Source organism: Mobula hypostoma, chromosome 5, assembly GCF_963921235.1.
Source record: "Mobula hypostoma chromosome 5, sMobHyp1.1, whole genome shotgun sequence".
NCBI classification, from domain to species: domain Eukaryota; kingdom Metazoa; phylum Chordata; class Chondrichthyes; order Myliobatiformes; family Myliobatidae; genus Mobula; species Mobula hypostoma.
In genome coordinates this window covers 120,288,142-120,305,193 of record NC_086101.1, presented here as the reverse complement: position 1 = coordinate 120,305,193, position 17,052 = coordinate 120,288,142, and the positions used below count along the sequence as shown (strand labels likewise).

The 17,052-nt window shown below is 42.4% G+C and overlaps 1 protein-coding gene across 1 annotated transcript in view; it reads left to right on the top strand.

Moving 5' to 3' along the window:
* The window catches only part of snapc2 (small nuclear RNA activating complex, polypeptide 2), a 46,679-nt gene that overhangs the window by 18,463 nt on the left and 11,164 nt on the right, over positions 1-17,052 (top strand). Inside the window, exon 4 of the mRNA XM_063047633.1 lies at positions 7,196-7,264. Coding sequence (XP_062903703.1) covers positions 7,196-7,264 — 69 coding nt within the window. The remainder of the gene's footprint in view (positions 1-7,195; positions 7,265-17,052) is intronic.

Here is a 17,052-nt window from a genome sequence, read left to right as displayed (position 1 = left end):
TAGTAATGGCAACTTCACACACTTCTGCCCCGACACTTTTGAACTTTGGGCATTCTTCTAGTGTCTCCCACAGTGTAGAATGGTGTAAGATGCTTATTCAGTTTGTCCGTCATTTCCTTGTTCCGAGTTACTGTTTTGCCAGTAGTCCAATATCCACTCTGACCTCTGGTTTACACTTTATATATCCGAAGAAACTTCTGGTATACTCTCTAATATTATTGCCTTTGTATTCCATCTTTTCCTTCTTTATGATTTTTATAGTTGCCTTCTGTTGGTTTTAAGCTTCCAATTACCCACTAATTTTTGCTCTATTATATGCCCTCGCTTTGGTTTTTATGTTGGCTTTGACTTCTCTTGTGAGCCACAGTTGTGCCATCCTGCCTTTAGAATACTTCTTCCTCTTTGGGATGTATATGTCATGTGCCTTCTGAATTGCTTCCAGAATTGTTCTGTCATCATCCTTGCCACCGTTCTCTTGCAATCAATTTTAGCCAGCTCCTCTCTCATTCCTCTTACTCCACTGTAATACTGATACAGTGTCTATAAAAGGTATTCACCCACTTGTAAGTTTTCATGTTTTATTGTTTTACAACATTAAATCATAGTGGATTTACTTTGGCTTTTTTGACTCTAATCAACAGAAAAAGACTCTTTCGTGTCAAAGTGAAAACAGATCTCTACAAAGTGATCTGAATTAATTACAAACATAAAACACAAAATAATTGATTGCATAATTACTCACTCCCTTCAAGTCCGTATTTAATCGATGCACCTTTGGCAGCAATTACAGCCTTGTGCGGATAGGTCTCTACCAGTTTTGCACATCTGGGGACTGCAATTTTTATTTTACAAAGCTGCTCAAGCTCTGTCAGATTGCATGGGGATAGTAAGTGAACAGCCCTTTTCAAGTCCAGCCACAAATTCTCAATTGGATTGAGATTTGGATACTGACTTGGTCACTCCACCACATAAATTTTGTTGATTTTAAGCCATTCCTGTGTAGCTTTGGCTTTATGCTTGAGGTCATTGTCTTGCTGAAAAACAAATCTTCTCCCAAGTCACAGTTCTCTGGAAGTCTGCACCAGGTTTTCCTTCACAATTTCCCTGTATTCTGCTGCATTCATTTTACCCTTGACCTTCACAAGCCTTCCAGTGCAGTGAAGCATTCCCACAGCATGATGCAGCCACCACCATGCTTCATAGTATGATGTCCAGTATTTGGTTTTGCCAAATATAGCATTTAGTCTGATGGTCAAAAGCCTCAACTTTGGTTTCATTAGACCATAGGACTTTATTCCAGCTTACTTCAGAATCTCCCACGTGCCTTCTGGCAAACTCTAGCCAAGATTTCCTGTGAGTTTTTTTCAACAGAGGCTTTCTCTTTTCCACTCTCCCATAAAGCTGCAACTGGTGAAGCACCCGGGCAACAGCTGTTGTATGTGCAGTCTCTTCCATCTCAGCCACTGAAGCTTGTAACTCCTCCACAGTTGTCATAGGTCTCTTGGTGTCCTCCCTCACACGTCCCCTTCTTGCACGGCTTTTGAGGGCGGCCTGCTCTAGGCATTTTTACAGTTGTGCCATATTCTTCTCATTTCTTGATGATTGACTTAACTGTACTCCAAGGGATATTCAACGAGTCTGTAATTTGGTGTGTCATATTAAAGGGGATAAATACTTATGTAATCAATTATTTTGAGTTTTATATTTGAAACCCCTTTTTACCGGGTGTCTCTGGAGATGCGGATCGTTAGCCTCTCACTAACAGCCAGCCGTCTCAAATGTGAGAAAACCACCTTTCTCAAACTCCATACGTCTAGGATTGATATGACTTGGGCCCTACCAAACCCAGGAGATTGGGATGTCTTGTTCACCTGAACCCTGATCTGTCTGAATACTGTGTTATTACTGCCCCCATGCAATCGCCTGTTGGCATGAAATAACAGACTATACATGGCATACAGTTATAAAGAAAGTACATTTATGGATGTTAACTTAATCAAACCATTATTAAAGAAGAAGAAAAAGAAAAACAAAAGGGCCCATCATAATTAAAACAGTCAAATGTGCACAGGTTGGAGATCAAATCTTCCAAAAGCTGATGTTCCCGATGTACTCATGGCAACAACTCCTATTCACTGATCATTGGTAGGATTCTTCTTCTTGGACTCCATCGAATCACACATTCCAGTCGGATTGAATGCTATGGCCAGTTCTCTCAAGCTTCTTTTCTCTCCATCTCCCACCAAAAAGACCTCGGGCCACCTCAATGTCCATTACAAAACCTTTCCGCCCAGTGCTTTCTAGAACCTTGTCCCAATTCCATCATCCTGATTGGATGACACAACATTCCTAAGCATGAACATCACAACCCCTTATCTTTAACAGTAGCCAAATCAGTACCAGCAGAATACAGTGCTTCTACAGAAAGCCATTAAATGAAGTACCCTACAACATTAACAGTAAAATCTTAACCAGAGTGTTACATATTTGAAATTTTGTAAAACAATAAAACATGAAAAGTTCCGGGGGAGGAGGTGGGGAGTATTTTTTACAGGTATTGTACATCTGAGCTTCTTCTCAAATTGCTGGGTGAATTCTATCATATTATGATCACTGGTCCCAAAGGGTTCCTTTACCATAAGCTCTCTGATCAATTCTGATTCATTGCACAGCACCAAATCCAGAAAGCTGATTGGGAGGCAGTGATCGATATATGATTGAATTCATACCACAATTTGAGAGGGAGAAGAATAATTCATATGTATCATTATCGCAATGGAATAAAGGGAATTACAGAGGCATGATAGATGAGCTTGCCCAAGTAGATTGGAGGAGGATACTGGCGGGGATGATGGCAGAGCAGAGGTGGCTGTAGTTTCTGGGAATAGTCCACAAGATGTAGGATAGATGTGTTCCACAGAAGAAGTTGTTCTCAAATGACAGGGCTAAAGTTGAAGGGCGACCCTTTTAGGATAGAAGTAAGGAGGAATTTTTTTTAGCCAGAGTGTAGTTAATCTGTGGAATGGCTCTGCCACAGATTGTTGTGGAGACCAAGACCATGGTATTTGACAGAAAATTGATAGTTTCCTGATTGGTCAGGGCATCAAAGGTTATGGCGAGTAGGCAGGGGTATGGGGTTGAGTGGGATCCGGGATCAACCATGATGGAATGGTGGAGCAGACTTGATGGGCTGAATGGCCTAATTCTGCTTCTTTGTTTTATGGTCTGTGCCAGAGAGCCGGTCACTGCAACTACCTCCTGCTAGGTTGTCTCCTTCAATAGTGCCCAAAGTGGAAAACTTATTATTGAGGGGAATGGCCCCAGAGGTACTCTGCACTGACTGCCCATTTCCCTTCCTTCCTCCTGGCACTCACCTAGTTACCTGTCTCTTGCAACCAAGGGTGACTATCTACATATAGGTCCTATCTATCACCTCCTCATTCTCTCATATGAGCTGATAGTCATCGAGCTGCAGCTCCAGTTCCTTGATACCTTCTCTGAGAAGCTGGAGGTCAGTGATCCTGGTGCAGATGTGGTCATCCGGGAGGTTGGAGGTCTCTGAGCATTCCCACATCTCACACATTGAACAAAACGCTGCCCCTGGAGCCATTCTCACTGCACTAACTGTAAAAGAGAAATTTACCAGATACTTACTTCGCCTAAACCTGATAGCCGAAGCCACTCCAACACTGGCCCACTCACAACAACGACCGCTCCGCTTATATCTGTCTTATTGTTATTTGCCCTTTCTAACGAATCCCATTCAGTGATTGGTCACAGTTTAACTCCAAAAAAATGCAGCAAAGTGCTGCCTTTTGAATCTTAAGTGCAAACTGAAGTGAAAATGTATCTCTTCTCGTACTCCCGCTCAGTGATTGGACACGGTCGCTTTGTTACTTTTGATGAGCCACAGGCACAGACGTGCAAGATCAAAGTGCATACTACAGTTGCATTTTCCTTTTGTGTGGCTGTGAGACTTGGATGCTTTACAGGAAACACATCAAACAGCTCAAGTGTTTGCACATGAGATTTCTGTGGTTACTTTGGTAGGGCATGGTGAAAAACTTGCAACTTCTGGACATCACATCATCCACCACAACTCCTACCATCTCCAAAGGGATCCTACCACGAAACATACCTTTTCCTCCACCCATTCCCCCTCAGCTTTCCACAGGGATCACTCCCTCCGCGATTCCCTCGTCCACTCAACCCAATATGGCCTCCTCCACATTTGCCGCCACTCACTACTCACCCCACAGTTTTCTTCTGTTCCATTTTAATCTGCAGAACACATCAAGCAAGTATCACTGGCTGTGGTTTCTCTACCAAAGCTGATGCTGGCAGAATCTGAAGTTATTTTGCATCAGTAGCTCTGGGGTATATGGTAACCTCAGCTTCATTGATTTCTATTGGAATTTGCTGAATTTACTGAGGCTTATCATTAGCACTGAAATTAGCAGCCACTTCAGCAGCTGATTATCAAATTTGCCATCAGTGTGTAGATGATCAGGGTGAATCAGTTTCAATTGATGACAAAGCTAGTTTCTGTCTGTCTTCACCACGTTAGCATTTTGGGCAGGCCTTTAAGTCAGTTGCCCTTCCTCCTGATGCAGGAGGGTACTGAAATGCAAAGGTTATGATGATTTGTGGCGACATCTCAAGTTGCTTTGTAGAGATGCTCAGCTTTGCTACCTCACGTAACAAACTCAATTTCTGTTCTATCTGAAATTTTGCTTTGTTTTTGCACTTGCCTTTTATCAAATTTGATATTACTATCATTACAAAGATCAGTGTGGAACAACTCGATCCTTATCACAAAGTATTATCACTTATGTAACCCAGGATGTTGCACTCTCCAAAGCTATAGGCACCCCACATGCGGTACACAGAGTTTACTCAACTTGGTGTCATGGTGTTACATGCAGTGTTTGCTTTATGCTGGTCATAGAATCATACAAGAGGAAAACAGCCTTTCTGCCCAACTGGTCAGTGTCGACCAATGTTCCCATCCTAGATAATCCCATTTGGTCCATATCCCTCTAAACCTTTCCTTTCTATGTAGCTGTCCAAGTTTCTTTTAAGTGTTCTTAATGCACCTGCCTCAACCACTTCCTTTGGCAATTTATTCCATACACCGACTGCTCCCATAGTGGAAAATGTTGCCCTTTTAAATATCATTTTTTTATCTCAAACCTATGCCCTCTAAATTCTGATTCCCACCTCTGGTGAAAAAGACTGTGCAATCACCCTGTCTGTGACCCTCATAATTCTATACACATCTATAAGATCACACACATTCTCCCACGCCTCAATGAAAGAAGTTCCAACCTGCTCAACCTGTCCCTTGAAACCTGGCAGCATTCTCGTAAATCTGCTCTGCAGGTCAGGAAATGTTATGTTCCTGTAACATTTGACCAAAACTGAACGCAAAATGCCAAATGTAACTTCACCAATCTCTTGTGCAACTGCAGCATAACATCTCAGCTTCCCTGACTGATGAAGTGCAGTGTGCCAAAAGCCTTCACCACCGTGTCTACCTGCGATGCTGCTTTGTGGGAGTCTTGTGATGGATGTCACAGGCCTGCTGCTCTCAGCCTGAAACACACCTACAGAGGTTGTTGTGCACTGAAAGCCACATCTGTTGGTGTAATCCTTTGAGCACTGGTCTGAATTGTAACGCACGTGTGTGAGTCGTCCTGATGTAGATCATGAAATTTGAAGGACAGCACTCTGCCTTTTGCCTTTATAGTTAATCAAAGGTGCCTCAACTCTTGTCGCTGGCAACTTGGGTCCAAATCCACACTTCTGTGTACCTTTCATTGACTTCTCGTGAAAAGCTTTGCTAAAGTCCATTGACTCCTCTCTCAAAAAATATCATGGAGTGCTCACAGTGTTCCTCTTCCCATCGGACCACTGCCAGGATCGGACTACCTCACTCGCTGAGGAGCTCTTCTCTTCAGCTTTGCAGCTTCTGCATTGCTCTTGTGTTTCGACAAAGGATTTTTTCAGTAGAGATCAATATCCCTTCTTGTTGTAAATTCTTCACCCAGCCTTTTCTAGAGGACATTAAATCACACAATGACATTGGGTTCTGCTACCACTTTGTTTCTAGCCGATCACTAGAACTCCAATCGCTTTGTTTCTGAAAAATCTGATGAATTGGAATCTGACTTTCCTGGTTCTGTTTACCAACTCTTTAAACTCACCGGAGCCCCTTTTCCAATGCTCTCTAAACTCACTAGAGCTCTGTGCTCCTTTCAATTTTCCAATGAACCCACCTGCTCCACTGGAGAATTTATGTATTACTCCGTTAATGAAAATGATAATTATTTTCATTATCTCTATTATTTATTACCGCTATTTATTTCCAAAAAAATTAATTATTATGTATGAGGTATTAATAGGAGAACATCCAATTTTCCAGCAAGTCTGACAGTCCAGCACCGCCAAAGTCTCATGGTTGCCAGCGTTACGAGAGTTTCACTATATGTACCACAACACAACAGGACCAGATGTATGAACCACCAGTTCTCACCTGTAGCTCCAAGTAGCTGTTTGCGTGTGATAGCAACCACACCCCAGTACACAGCTTCGACAGACGGTCTAAGCCAGGTGAGGGTAGCCAGCTGGCCTCATACCTGTCCTAGCATACGAAGTCTGCTCCGGTGGACTGAGTGGATGAGATCTTCGGTGAGATCCAACGGCCAGGAAGGCAGTTCTGTACCGCTCCATGGAGAGTGAAGGACATGACGAGGCACAGTTGAAGTTGTGATCACCCACTGGACCCGGACTTCGGAGGTTGAGGGAGTGAAACTGCCCCAGTGCAATGGCTTTTCCATTTTAAAAACTCTCCTGCACAGGTTTCCCGTCATTGTCAGACACGATGGACAACCACCTGCGTCTGTACCTCACCTAAGTAAGTCACTTCCGCACCACACCCTTCTCTGCTGTGCAGTCACAGAACCAGGGCAGGTGACCTTGATGTTATACTGTTGTGTAGAGATGAACCTTTTCAGAGAGTGGTAGGATTGTTCTGCACCGCTCCTCTTCACTCCATGGCGTTGTGGAGGCCAAGGTCAGGAAGGCTTGAGAGTGAGCTGAAGTCGTTGAATGTCAATATCAGTGTGGTGGCCGCATGGTTTGAGGTTGAATATTCCCCTAGCAGTCAGGTTGATGGTGCGATCCTCTCTTTCAGATCTGGACAGAATTGGCAGAAGCAGTGACGGGCACATTGGACAAGGTGATCTCAAACACGGTCTCTCAGGTATGTGCCACTGTCGCTATGGTGCATAGGGGAGGCGGACACTTGGGAACTGCTGTGCGTGGGGGAGACAGACAGCTGGGAACTGAGGCAGCGTGCGGGAACTGAGTCAGTGTGTGTGAAACACAGGGAGACTGCTGAGGACTGTGGGGGACCGGCTGACAGGCAGCGACAGTGCCAATGTGTGTACAGGACAGACAGATTTGGAGACTGATGGTGTGCTTTGGTTGGGCAGACCACTGGGGACTGTGACAGAATTGAGGAACTGGAATTGGCTTATTATTGTGACATGTACCGAGATACAATGCAAAGTTTACCTTGCATACTGTTCTTACAGATCCAGTCATTACAGTGCATTGATGTAGAACCAGCCAAAACAATAAGAATGCAAAATAAAGTGTAATGGCTACTGAGAAAGGGCAGTGCAGGTAAACAATAATGTGCAAGATCATAATGAGGTAGACTGTGAGGTCAAGAGCCCACCTAATCGTACACAAGGTCATTCAAGAATCTAACAGCGCGATAGAAGTTGTGCTTCAGCCTGGTCATATGTACTTTCAGGCTTCTAATACACAATAGGAGAGGGGAGACGAGAGAAATTCTGGTGTGGGTGGGGTCTTTAATTATGTTGGCTGCTTTATTGAGGCAGCAAGAAATACAGAAGGCATTCATAGGAGGGAGGTTGGTGCACGACGTGAACACAGCTCAGCACAATTCTGAGCAGTTCTTTGTTGTCACGTGCAGTTGCCATACAAACCATTATGCATTCAGATAGAATGCTTTTTGTGTGGTGCATTGATAAATATTAGAGTGGACGGAGACGACTCTTTAGCTTCCTGAGGAAGTAGCAATGTTGTTGAGCTTTCTTCACCATGATATTAATGTGTTAGACCAGGATAGGATATAGGTTCCTCTCCCAGGAACTGGAAGTTCTCAACCTTCTGACACTCATGTCCATTGATGTAGACAGGAGCATGTACACCGACCACCTTCCTGAAGTCAATGACCAGCTTTTGTTGACATTGAGTGAAAGATTGTCATTATGACACCATATCACTAAACTCAATCTCCTTTTCTGTCTCATCGTTATTTGAGTGATGACCTACTATAATGGTATCATCTGCAAACATGTAGAATGTGTTAGAGCAGAATCTAACTACGCAGTTGTGAGTTACAGAAAGTAGAGTGAGGACACAGTCTTGTGGAGCATTAGTTTTGAGGATAATCGTGGTGCTTGCTGCGTATTCGTACCGCTTGTGGTCTGTTGGTCAGGAAGTCAAGGATCCAGCTTTAGAGGGAGGCGTTGACCCCCAGGGTCTAGAACTTGATGAGTTTGTTTCAAATTATAGTATTGAAGGTGCTGTTGTAGTCGATAAACATTAGTCTGATACATCTTTGTAAGCACATAGCAAGCTCTAATCTGACATAGGTGCATTTGCTGTCCAGATGCTCTTGAAATGAGGCTAGCAACAGGGCGATGCGGTAGGTAAATTGCAGGTGGCTCAGGGTTCTCTGGAAGGCTGGAGTTAATGTGTGTTTGGCCAGCTTTTCAAAGCACTTCATGATGATGGATGTCAGAGCTACTGGGTGGTAGTTATTAAGGCACGTTGACTTGTTTTTCTGTGGTGCCAGGATGGTAGTGGTCTTCAAGTAGAAACACTTTGAGACAGGGAGAGGTTAAAAAGGCTTGACAGTAACGCCCTGAAGTCGGAGCTGAAGGACTTAAATGATAAATGTGAAGACATGGAGGGAAGATTGCGGAGGTGCAATATCCGTATTTTGGGGGTCACTTAGGGGCCCGGGTCAAGTTCCGCGGAGTCCATTTCTAAATTACTGTCAGAGGTGCTTAAACCGGACAAAGGTATTCTTATCGACCGCTCGCATCGGAGTCTCAGACCAAAAAAAAACAACGATAAACTGCATGCAATTGTAGTTGAACTACATTATTATCAGGACTGTGTCGATGTTTTACGTCGAGCTCGAAACCAGGCTCCGCTTAACTACAATGGGAAACTCATCGCTATTTTTCCAGACTACACCGCAAGGGTCACCAAAGCTCGAGCTGTGTTCACGGATGTCAGGAAACTGCTGCGTGACCAGCCAGATATCCGATATGGTATACTGTTCCCTGCTCGACTCCACATTACACACAACGGGACGGAGAAAGAATTTCTGCACCCAGAGAAGGCCATGGCCTACGTAACAGAGCATATCGTCACGGCAGCAAAACACAGAACATGATCACGGACCAGTAATGCATTTTTCACATGTGGGACTCCAGTGGGCTATTCACAAACAGTTGCGGAATCGATAGTTTTCTGCAGTGCCCAGGAAAAGTATTATGATTATTCTAGTCTTTTGTCGTGGAAATATGTTTTCTTTGTGGTCACTGTCGTTGAGATGTTAAAGCTTTTTTTGGGAGGGGAAATCTTTTCAAGATTAGTTTTAATTTTGAATCCTTCAATATGCTTAAACCAAATAGGATTCATCTCTCGTTAATTAGCAAATTCATAATACCGGCTGTAAGTATATATATATATACTATGTTAAAATCCCAAACAATGTTGATATTTATAAGCTGGGGGAATTTCTAGTGCTATTTTTTTTCTGGTTTCATAATTTAGGATGGGTTGGGCAGAAGCTCAACCTGATTTAGCTCAGAAGGCATCCAAGTAAACACTTAATGTGTGGATATGGTAATAAGGGGTTTTGGGTTCACTGTGTTTGTATCAGTGATGAGGGTAGGGAAATTGCCAAACTATTTCTTTTTGTTTCATACTTAGGCCTATCATTATTTCTATCTATGTATATTGGGAGATACCCTTGTGATATTCTACTTCCTTCAGTTCCATATGGTTAATAATAATATTTCATCTCAGACAAATGGTCGCTCTGTTAAATCTCCTAATCACCCTGTAAAACGTAAAAAGGTATTTAACTCATTTGAATCACCTTAAGACTAATATAGCATTCCGACAGGAGACCCACTTGTGTATCTCTGTTCATTGTCGACTAAGAGGGGGATGGGTTGGTCAAGTACTGCACTCTAATTTTAATTCAAAGGCCAGAGGAGCAGCTATAATAATTAGAAAAAATATGCAGTCCGTGGCAACGAGTGTTGAATCTGATCCAGCTGGACGGTTTTTTAAAATATAATTTTTATTGAGTTTTCAAAGTAAATACATGAGAAAATAATATCTACCCTCCCCCCTCCCCTTAACCCTCCCCCGCCCGATTTATACTCCTACCTAAAGAGAAAAGAAAAAAAGAAAAAAAAAAGAACCGCCTGAATATTGGAAGGTTTGCACATGCTCCATGGGATTAAAAATAACTTTAATATATATTTGTTACTTTCCCCAAGGAACCAAGATCTTTATCATCGGAGCTGTAAATAAGGGCTCCAAATATTCAAAAATGTTTCATATTTATCTCTTAAAATCTAAAACATTACTCAGCTTCTCAACTCTCATAGTTCCCTGGGGAACCTCTTTGAACTTCACCGTATTGCTATGCGTTTCCCTCCCAATCATCCAGACAAAAAGAAAAAAAAGATAGATAAGATACAAAAAAAGAAAAAACAAAATACCCCCCCACTAATGTTGTGAATGAAAAGATACACAACACTACCCCCCTCCATTGTGCGGGTCGTGGCTATTGCCACGCTTGCACACATGAATAATGTAGCGATTGGTCAGTGTTTCTTCCAGCTCCCCCGTAACAAAAAATTGTATATATATATATTAAAAAAATTAAATGTCATCATTCCCAGCTAATTTTCCTCAAATTTTAACCTTTCTTCCCCTCCCCCATATAATTAATAATATATTTATATATTCATCCGCCTAAAAATCCAACAGGCCTAATCCTTGATCCAGTCTTCATCTTCAATCCATCTCGGTCCCCTGGGTTTGTTCTTGTACCTGGTGAATATTCAAAGAATCTCGTACAAACTCCTCCGCTTTCCGGTAATCGTCAAAAAATCTTTTTTCTCCACCAGGCAAAAAAATCTTCAAGGTTGCAGGATAACGCAATATAAATTGATAACCGTGATCCCATAGGGCTTTTTTCACTGGATTAAATTTCTTCCTTTTCTTCAAAAGTTCATAACTTATGTCAGGGTAAAAAAAAATTTTCTTCCCTTCTATCATCAGTGGCCCTTTTCTCTTCTTGGCAGCTTGGGCAGCCGCCTGTAGAATCCTTTCTTTGTCTTGAAATCTTAAGAATTTTATTAAAATTGATCGTGGATATTGGTCATCTTGTGGTTTTGGTCTTAGAGCTCTATGTAACCGCTCAATTTCAATCGATCGGTCTTCCTCTTTCATTTGCAAGGTTTTCGGGATCCATCTTTGAAAAAATTCAATTGGATTATCTCCCTCTATACCTTCTTTAAGACCAACAATTTTAATATTGTTACGTCTACTAAAATTTTCCAACACGTCCACTTTCTCCAAGAGTCAATTTCTTTCCGTATTTCAGACAAGCACATCATTTTCTGTTTTTTCCACTCTATCGTTAATATGCTCCATTGTTCTTTCCATCTTCTGAAGTTTTTTATCCATTTTATCCTGTCTTTTCATAGCTTTATCATAGCACATTTTCACGTTTCTAAGCTCTGTTCTTAATTTTCTTAGTCCAGCCGTTAATTGCAATAAAGCCTCCCTTATGTCTCCGTCGTCTCCTTTACTTCCAGTCTCTTCCAGTTCTTCCTCCCCTTCTTCATCTGTATTCTCTGCGGTATCCAATTCTGAATCTGAGTTGCTTTCAGCTGCAGTTGCCGTCGGTTCTTGTAGTTTAAGTTGTGTCAATTTGCGCATGCGTACCTCTTTGCGCATGCGCAATTCCGGCATCTTCTTCCGAGAGACCGCTACCGCCGCCATTGCTCCCTGTTCTTCTACGCCAGAGATAAAATGCGTCTCCTCTGAAGGAGATCCAACCTGAATCCGAGGCTCCATCACTGCAGTAGGCTCTTTTTCCTTCCCATCTCGTGGCGACTTCACAACAACAGACTTCTTCTGTTGCGGTGTACGAGGCATATCGTAGAGTAGTCTTACGAAGTTTATAAGTAGTTTTCGGAAAGTATTTATTAACTTTACTTTGTTTAAACGGTACTTTGCTGACTTTTTACGGGAGAGCTGGATTTACACGTCTCAATCCCACGTCATCACGTGATCCCCCCCCCCCACCCAGCTGGACGGTTTTTAATTGTAACTGGGCGGCTATATAGGCTGCCAATGTTTATGCACCGAATTGGGATGACCATATGTTTTTTAGTGATTTCTTCTCCAAGTTGCCAAACATGGTCGCGCATAAGCTCATCCTCGGAGGTGATTTTAATTGTGTCCTCTCTCCAATTTTGGACCGCAGTGCGGCGAGGAATGTCCCTATCCATGGGTCAGCACAGTCTATCAGACATTTTATTAAAACGTACGGAGTGGCTGATGTATGGTGGTTTTGTAACCCTACCTCTCGGAGTTGCTCTTTTTTCTCCCCAGTACACGGTTCCTATTCGTGTGTCAGTTATTTTGTATGGACACCAGCCTTCTGTCTTCTGTAACCGAGTGTGATTATGAAGCCATAGTTACATCTCATCATAGTCCGCTGACTTTAATATTACGTGTCCCTACTACACAGCCAGGTTACCATCCTTGGAGGCTAAATCATACTCTCCTTTCAGATGAATATTTTGAGAAGAATATTTATTCCGAACATTGACGACTCCTCCGTAGAGATTGTTAAGAGCACCAAATTTCTTGGTGTTCACCTGGCGGAGAACCTCACCTGGTCCCTCAACACCAGCTCCATAGCGAAGAAAGCCCAGCGGCGTCTCTACTTTCTGTGAAGGCTGAGAAAAGTCCGTCTCCCACCCCCACTTCCTCACCACATTCTACAGAGGTTGTATTGAGAGCATCCTGAGCAGCTGCATCACTGCCTGGTTTGGAAATTGCACCATCTTGGATCGCAAGACCCTGCAGCGGGTAGTGAGGTCAGCTGAGAAGATCACTGGGGTCTCTCTTCCCGCCATTAGAGATATTTACACCACACACTGCATCCGTAAAGCAAACAGCATTATGAAGGATCTCACACACCCCTCATACAAACTCTTCTCCCTCCTGCCATCTGGCAAAAGGCACCGAAGTATTTGGGCTCTCACGACCAGACTATGCAACATTTTCTTCCCCAAGTCATCAGACTCCTCAATACCCAGAGCCTGGACTGACAGCAATCTACTGCCCTCTACTGTGCCTATTGTCTTGTTTATTATTTATTGTAATGCACTTTTGTGCACTTTATGCATTCCTGGGTAGGTCTGTAGTCTAGTGTAGTTTTGTTTTACATAGTTCAGTGTAGTTTTTGTATTGTTCATGTAGCACCATGGTCCTGAAAAACATTGTTTCGTTTTTACTGTGTACTATACCAGCAGTTATGGTCGAAATGACAATAAAAAGTGACTTGACTTGACTTGAGAATCTTTTCTGGTAATTAATCAGACACCGAAGATGTCTCTATCAATTGTATGGGAGGCGCTAAAGGCATATTTAAGAGGCCAAATAATTTCATTCTACGCACGTCGGAGGAAAATAAGGACTGAACGTATTAAACAACTGACAGATCAGATAGTGGAATTAGACCTCTTGCATAGCCAAGCACTCTCATCAGCTTTGCTCAAACAGCGTTTACTACTTCAGACCGAATACAATCTGTTAACAACTCAAGAAGCTGAATATCTTATCTCCAAGTTGCAATGTGAGTTTTATGGACATGGAGAAAAAGCAGGGAGGCTGCTAGCCCATCAACTGTGTCACAAAACAGCCAGTCACGGTATTTCCTGAGATACGGGATGAACAGGGCATAATACAAACAGATAATGTAGAAATTAACTCATGCTTCCATAGCTTTTACCAATCATAGTACTCCTCAGATCATCCACCACCCCATCAGATCTAGATTTCTTTAAAAAGCTAAACATCCCATATATAGATCCGCATGTAGCTACTGATCTGGAGAAGGCAATCACGACTCTGGAGATAGACTCAGCAATCAGGAGTATGCAGAGTGGAAAATACCCAGGCCCAGATGGATATCCTTCTGAATTTTAAAAGAAGTTTTCCACTCAACTTTCCCCATTACTATTATCTGTTTTTGAAGAGTCTTTTTTATCCCACTCCCTATCCCCCACAATGCATCAAGCAGTTATTTCATTAATTTTGAAAAAGGGCAAAGACCCCCTTGAATGTAGTTCTTACCAACCAATCTCTCTTTTAAATACGGATACCAAAATCGAAGAAGATTCTACCATTAATTATCTCACTCGATCAAACAGGTTTTATAAGAAATCGGTACTTTTTTTATTAATATAAGATGTCTTCTAAGTGTACTATATGATTCCTCTGAATCTAGTACCCCAGAGATTATTCTTTCACTTGATGCTGAAAAGGCATTTGACCAGGTGAAATGGAACTTTCTTTTCTATACTCTCCAAAAATGTGGTTTTGGTTCTACATTCATCTCATGGATTGAAGTACTTTACTGGTCCTCACTGGCAGCAGCACATACTAGTAATTGTATATCATCATTTTTTGAACTGCAACGTGGCACAAGACAGGGATGCCCTTTATCTTCACTCCTTTTTGCTGTGGCAATTGAGCCTCTTGCCATAGCCCTGAGAACATCAGTTAGTATCAAAGGCATCCACAGGGGAGCTTTACTGTACGCAGTTGATATGCTATTGTATATCTCAGATCCAACTTGAAGTCTCCCAAATCTATCAATATTGCTCACTAAATTTGGTCAAATATCTGGTTATAAAGTTAACTTTCAAAAGAGTGAAATGATGCTAGTTGGGACCACATGTTTGGACATTTCTTTTTCCGTGACCCCCTTTAGAATCAGCTATAGGAAATTTAAATAACTTGGGGCTCTGGATAACACATAATTACAAGGACCTTTATAAAGCCAACTATCAACATCTCCTTTCCAATCTTAAAACAGGAATTTGAATGTTAGAATTCTTTATCTCTTTCCCTCAGCAGGAGGATTAATACAATTAAAATGACTGGCCTGCCCAGATTCTTATACATGTTCCAAAGCCTCCCAATTTTTCTAACAAAGAGTTTCTTCAATAACCGAAATAGTCAAATTTCAAGTTTTATTTGGAATAAAAAACAGCCCAGTATAAGAGCAATTTTATATTGGACAAGAGATGATATTGCTGCTGCTAGCTGGGTGATTATGGAGAAGTCATCCTTAGAGTTTACCTCTTCTTCAGTTATATATGCTAAACTACCACTCTCACAACCTGTATCTAGTTTCACCCTGAATCCAGTTGCGATGTACTCCATTAAAATTTGGTTCCAATTTAGATGTCATTTTGCACTTAATAACCTCTCACTCGCTGCACCAGTAGCAAAAAATTACATGTTCACCCCAGCAATAATGGATGTAGCGTTTGATATTTGGTCTAAACATGGTATCACTTCATTGTATAATCTTTACATTGAGAGCAATTTTGCCTCTTTTGAACAGCTGGTTAAGAAATTTGATATCCCTAGGACACACTTCTATAGATATTTACAACTCAGAAGCTTTATGGCCTCTCCTCTTGAGTGCTTTCCCTACTACCCACCTTCATCGCTCTTAGATTCAGTCCTTAAGTGCAAAATTGATGTGAAACAATCTGTAAGCAAAATCTATGAGCTACTTTAATGTAGTTAATCCTGAGAATTTGGATTTATTAAACATAAATGGGAAGAGAATATTGAACAAATTCCAGATGACGTGATGGCTGTGTTAGGCTGCTTGTCTTCGCCTATTGCCGTTCTTGTTTGTCCTGGCTCTGTTTGTGTCTCTGTGTATAGATGATGAGCAAGCCACTATTGTCTACGCTCATCGAACACTACTGAATATTCGAGCCTCTGTCGTGGACTTATTCACTCGGGATTCCAGACAAAGGAGCTTCCACCGCTCTCTAGTTTCCCAACAGCCTGAAGGTATATGGGCACGGCCCTGTGGCTACCACTGTAGGAAATGAGCTAGGAGGCGGAGTAAACGTGCAGGAACCTCGGTTAAGCTGAGGAATCTTGCCCACTCTCGCTTGGCACCGGTCTACCTTCTGCAGCTCGACAATGTTGGACCTGATCGGCCATGTCGCTCCATTCCTCGGCGCTCCCTCCAGACCAGGTACGCCTTTCTCCGACCGATTATCCCAGACACAGACCTGGACGCCAGACCGCTGCCCTGTGTGCTTCCTGCCAGGCCATTTGTCAAGCACGGTGGAGTAGTCTTCCGCAACCTCCGCCCTCTGGCGAGGGAGCCGTTGTCGAATTATACTGCTATCCCAGTCAAGATAGCTCTGAGATCCTTATCCAATAAGACTTTTATTCTCAATGACTTTTTCACCACCTAAGGATTGGATTTCTTACTGGTGACGGAAACCTGTTTAAGCGCTGGTGAGCTTGCTCCACTTATTGGACTGTCCGGATGACTGTAACTTTTTTAGCACGCCTAGACCCTCTGGACGCAGAGGGGGTCTAGCCGCTGTGTTTAAGAAACATTTTAATTGCCGTCTACTGAACTCTGATTATTTCCCCAGCTTTGAGGTGCAATTAATTAAAGTGGGACTGGTCAATCCTCTCTTAATTGCTCTTATGTATCGTCCACCAAAAATACATAAAGATTTTATCACTTAATTTGTGGACTTCCTCTCAAATACTATGCCCAACTTTGATCGAGTTCTGATTCTTGGTGACTTTAATATTCATGTTTGCTGTCCTGCCAAGCCTCTCGTAAGTGAT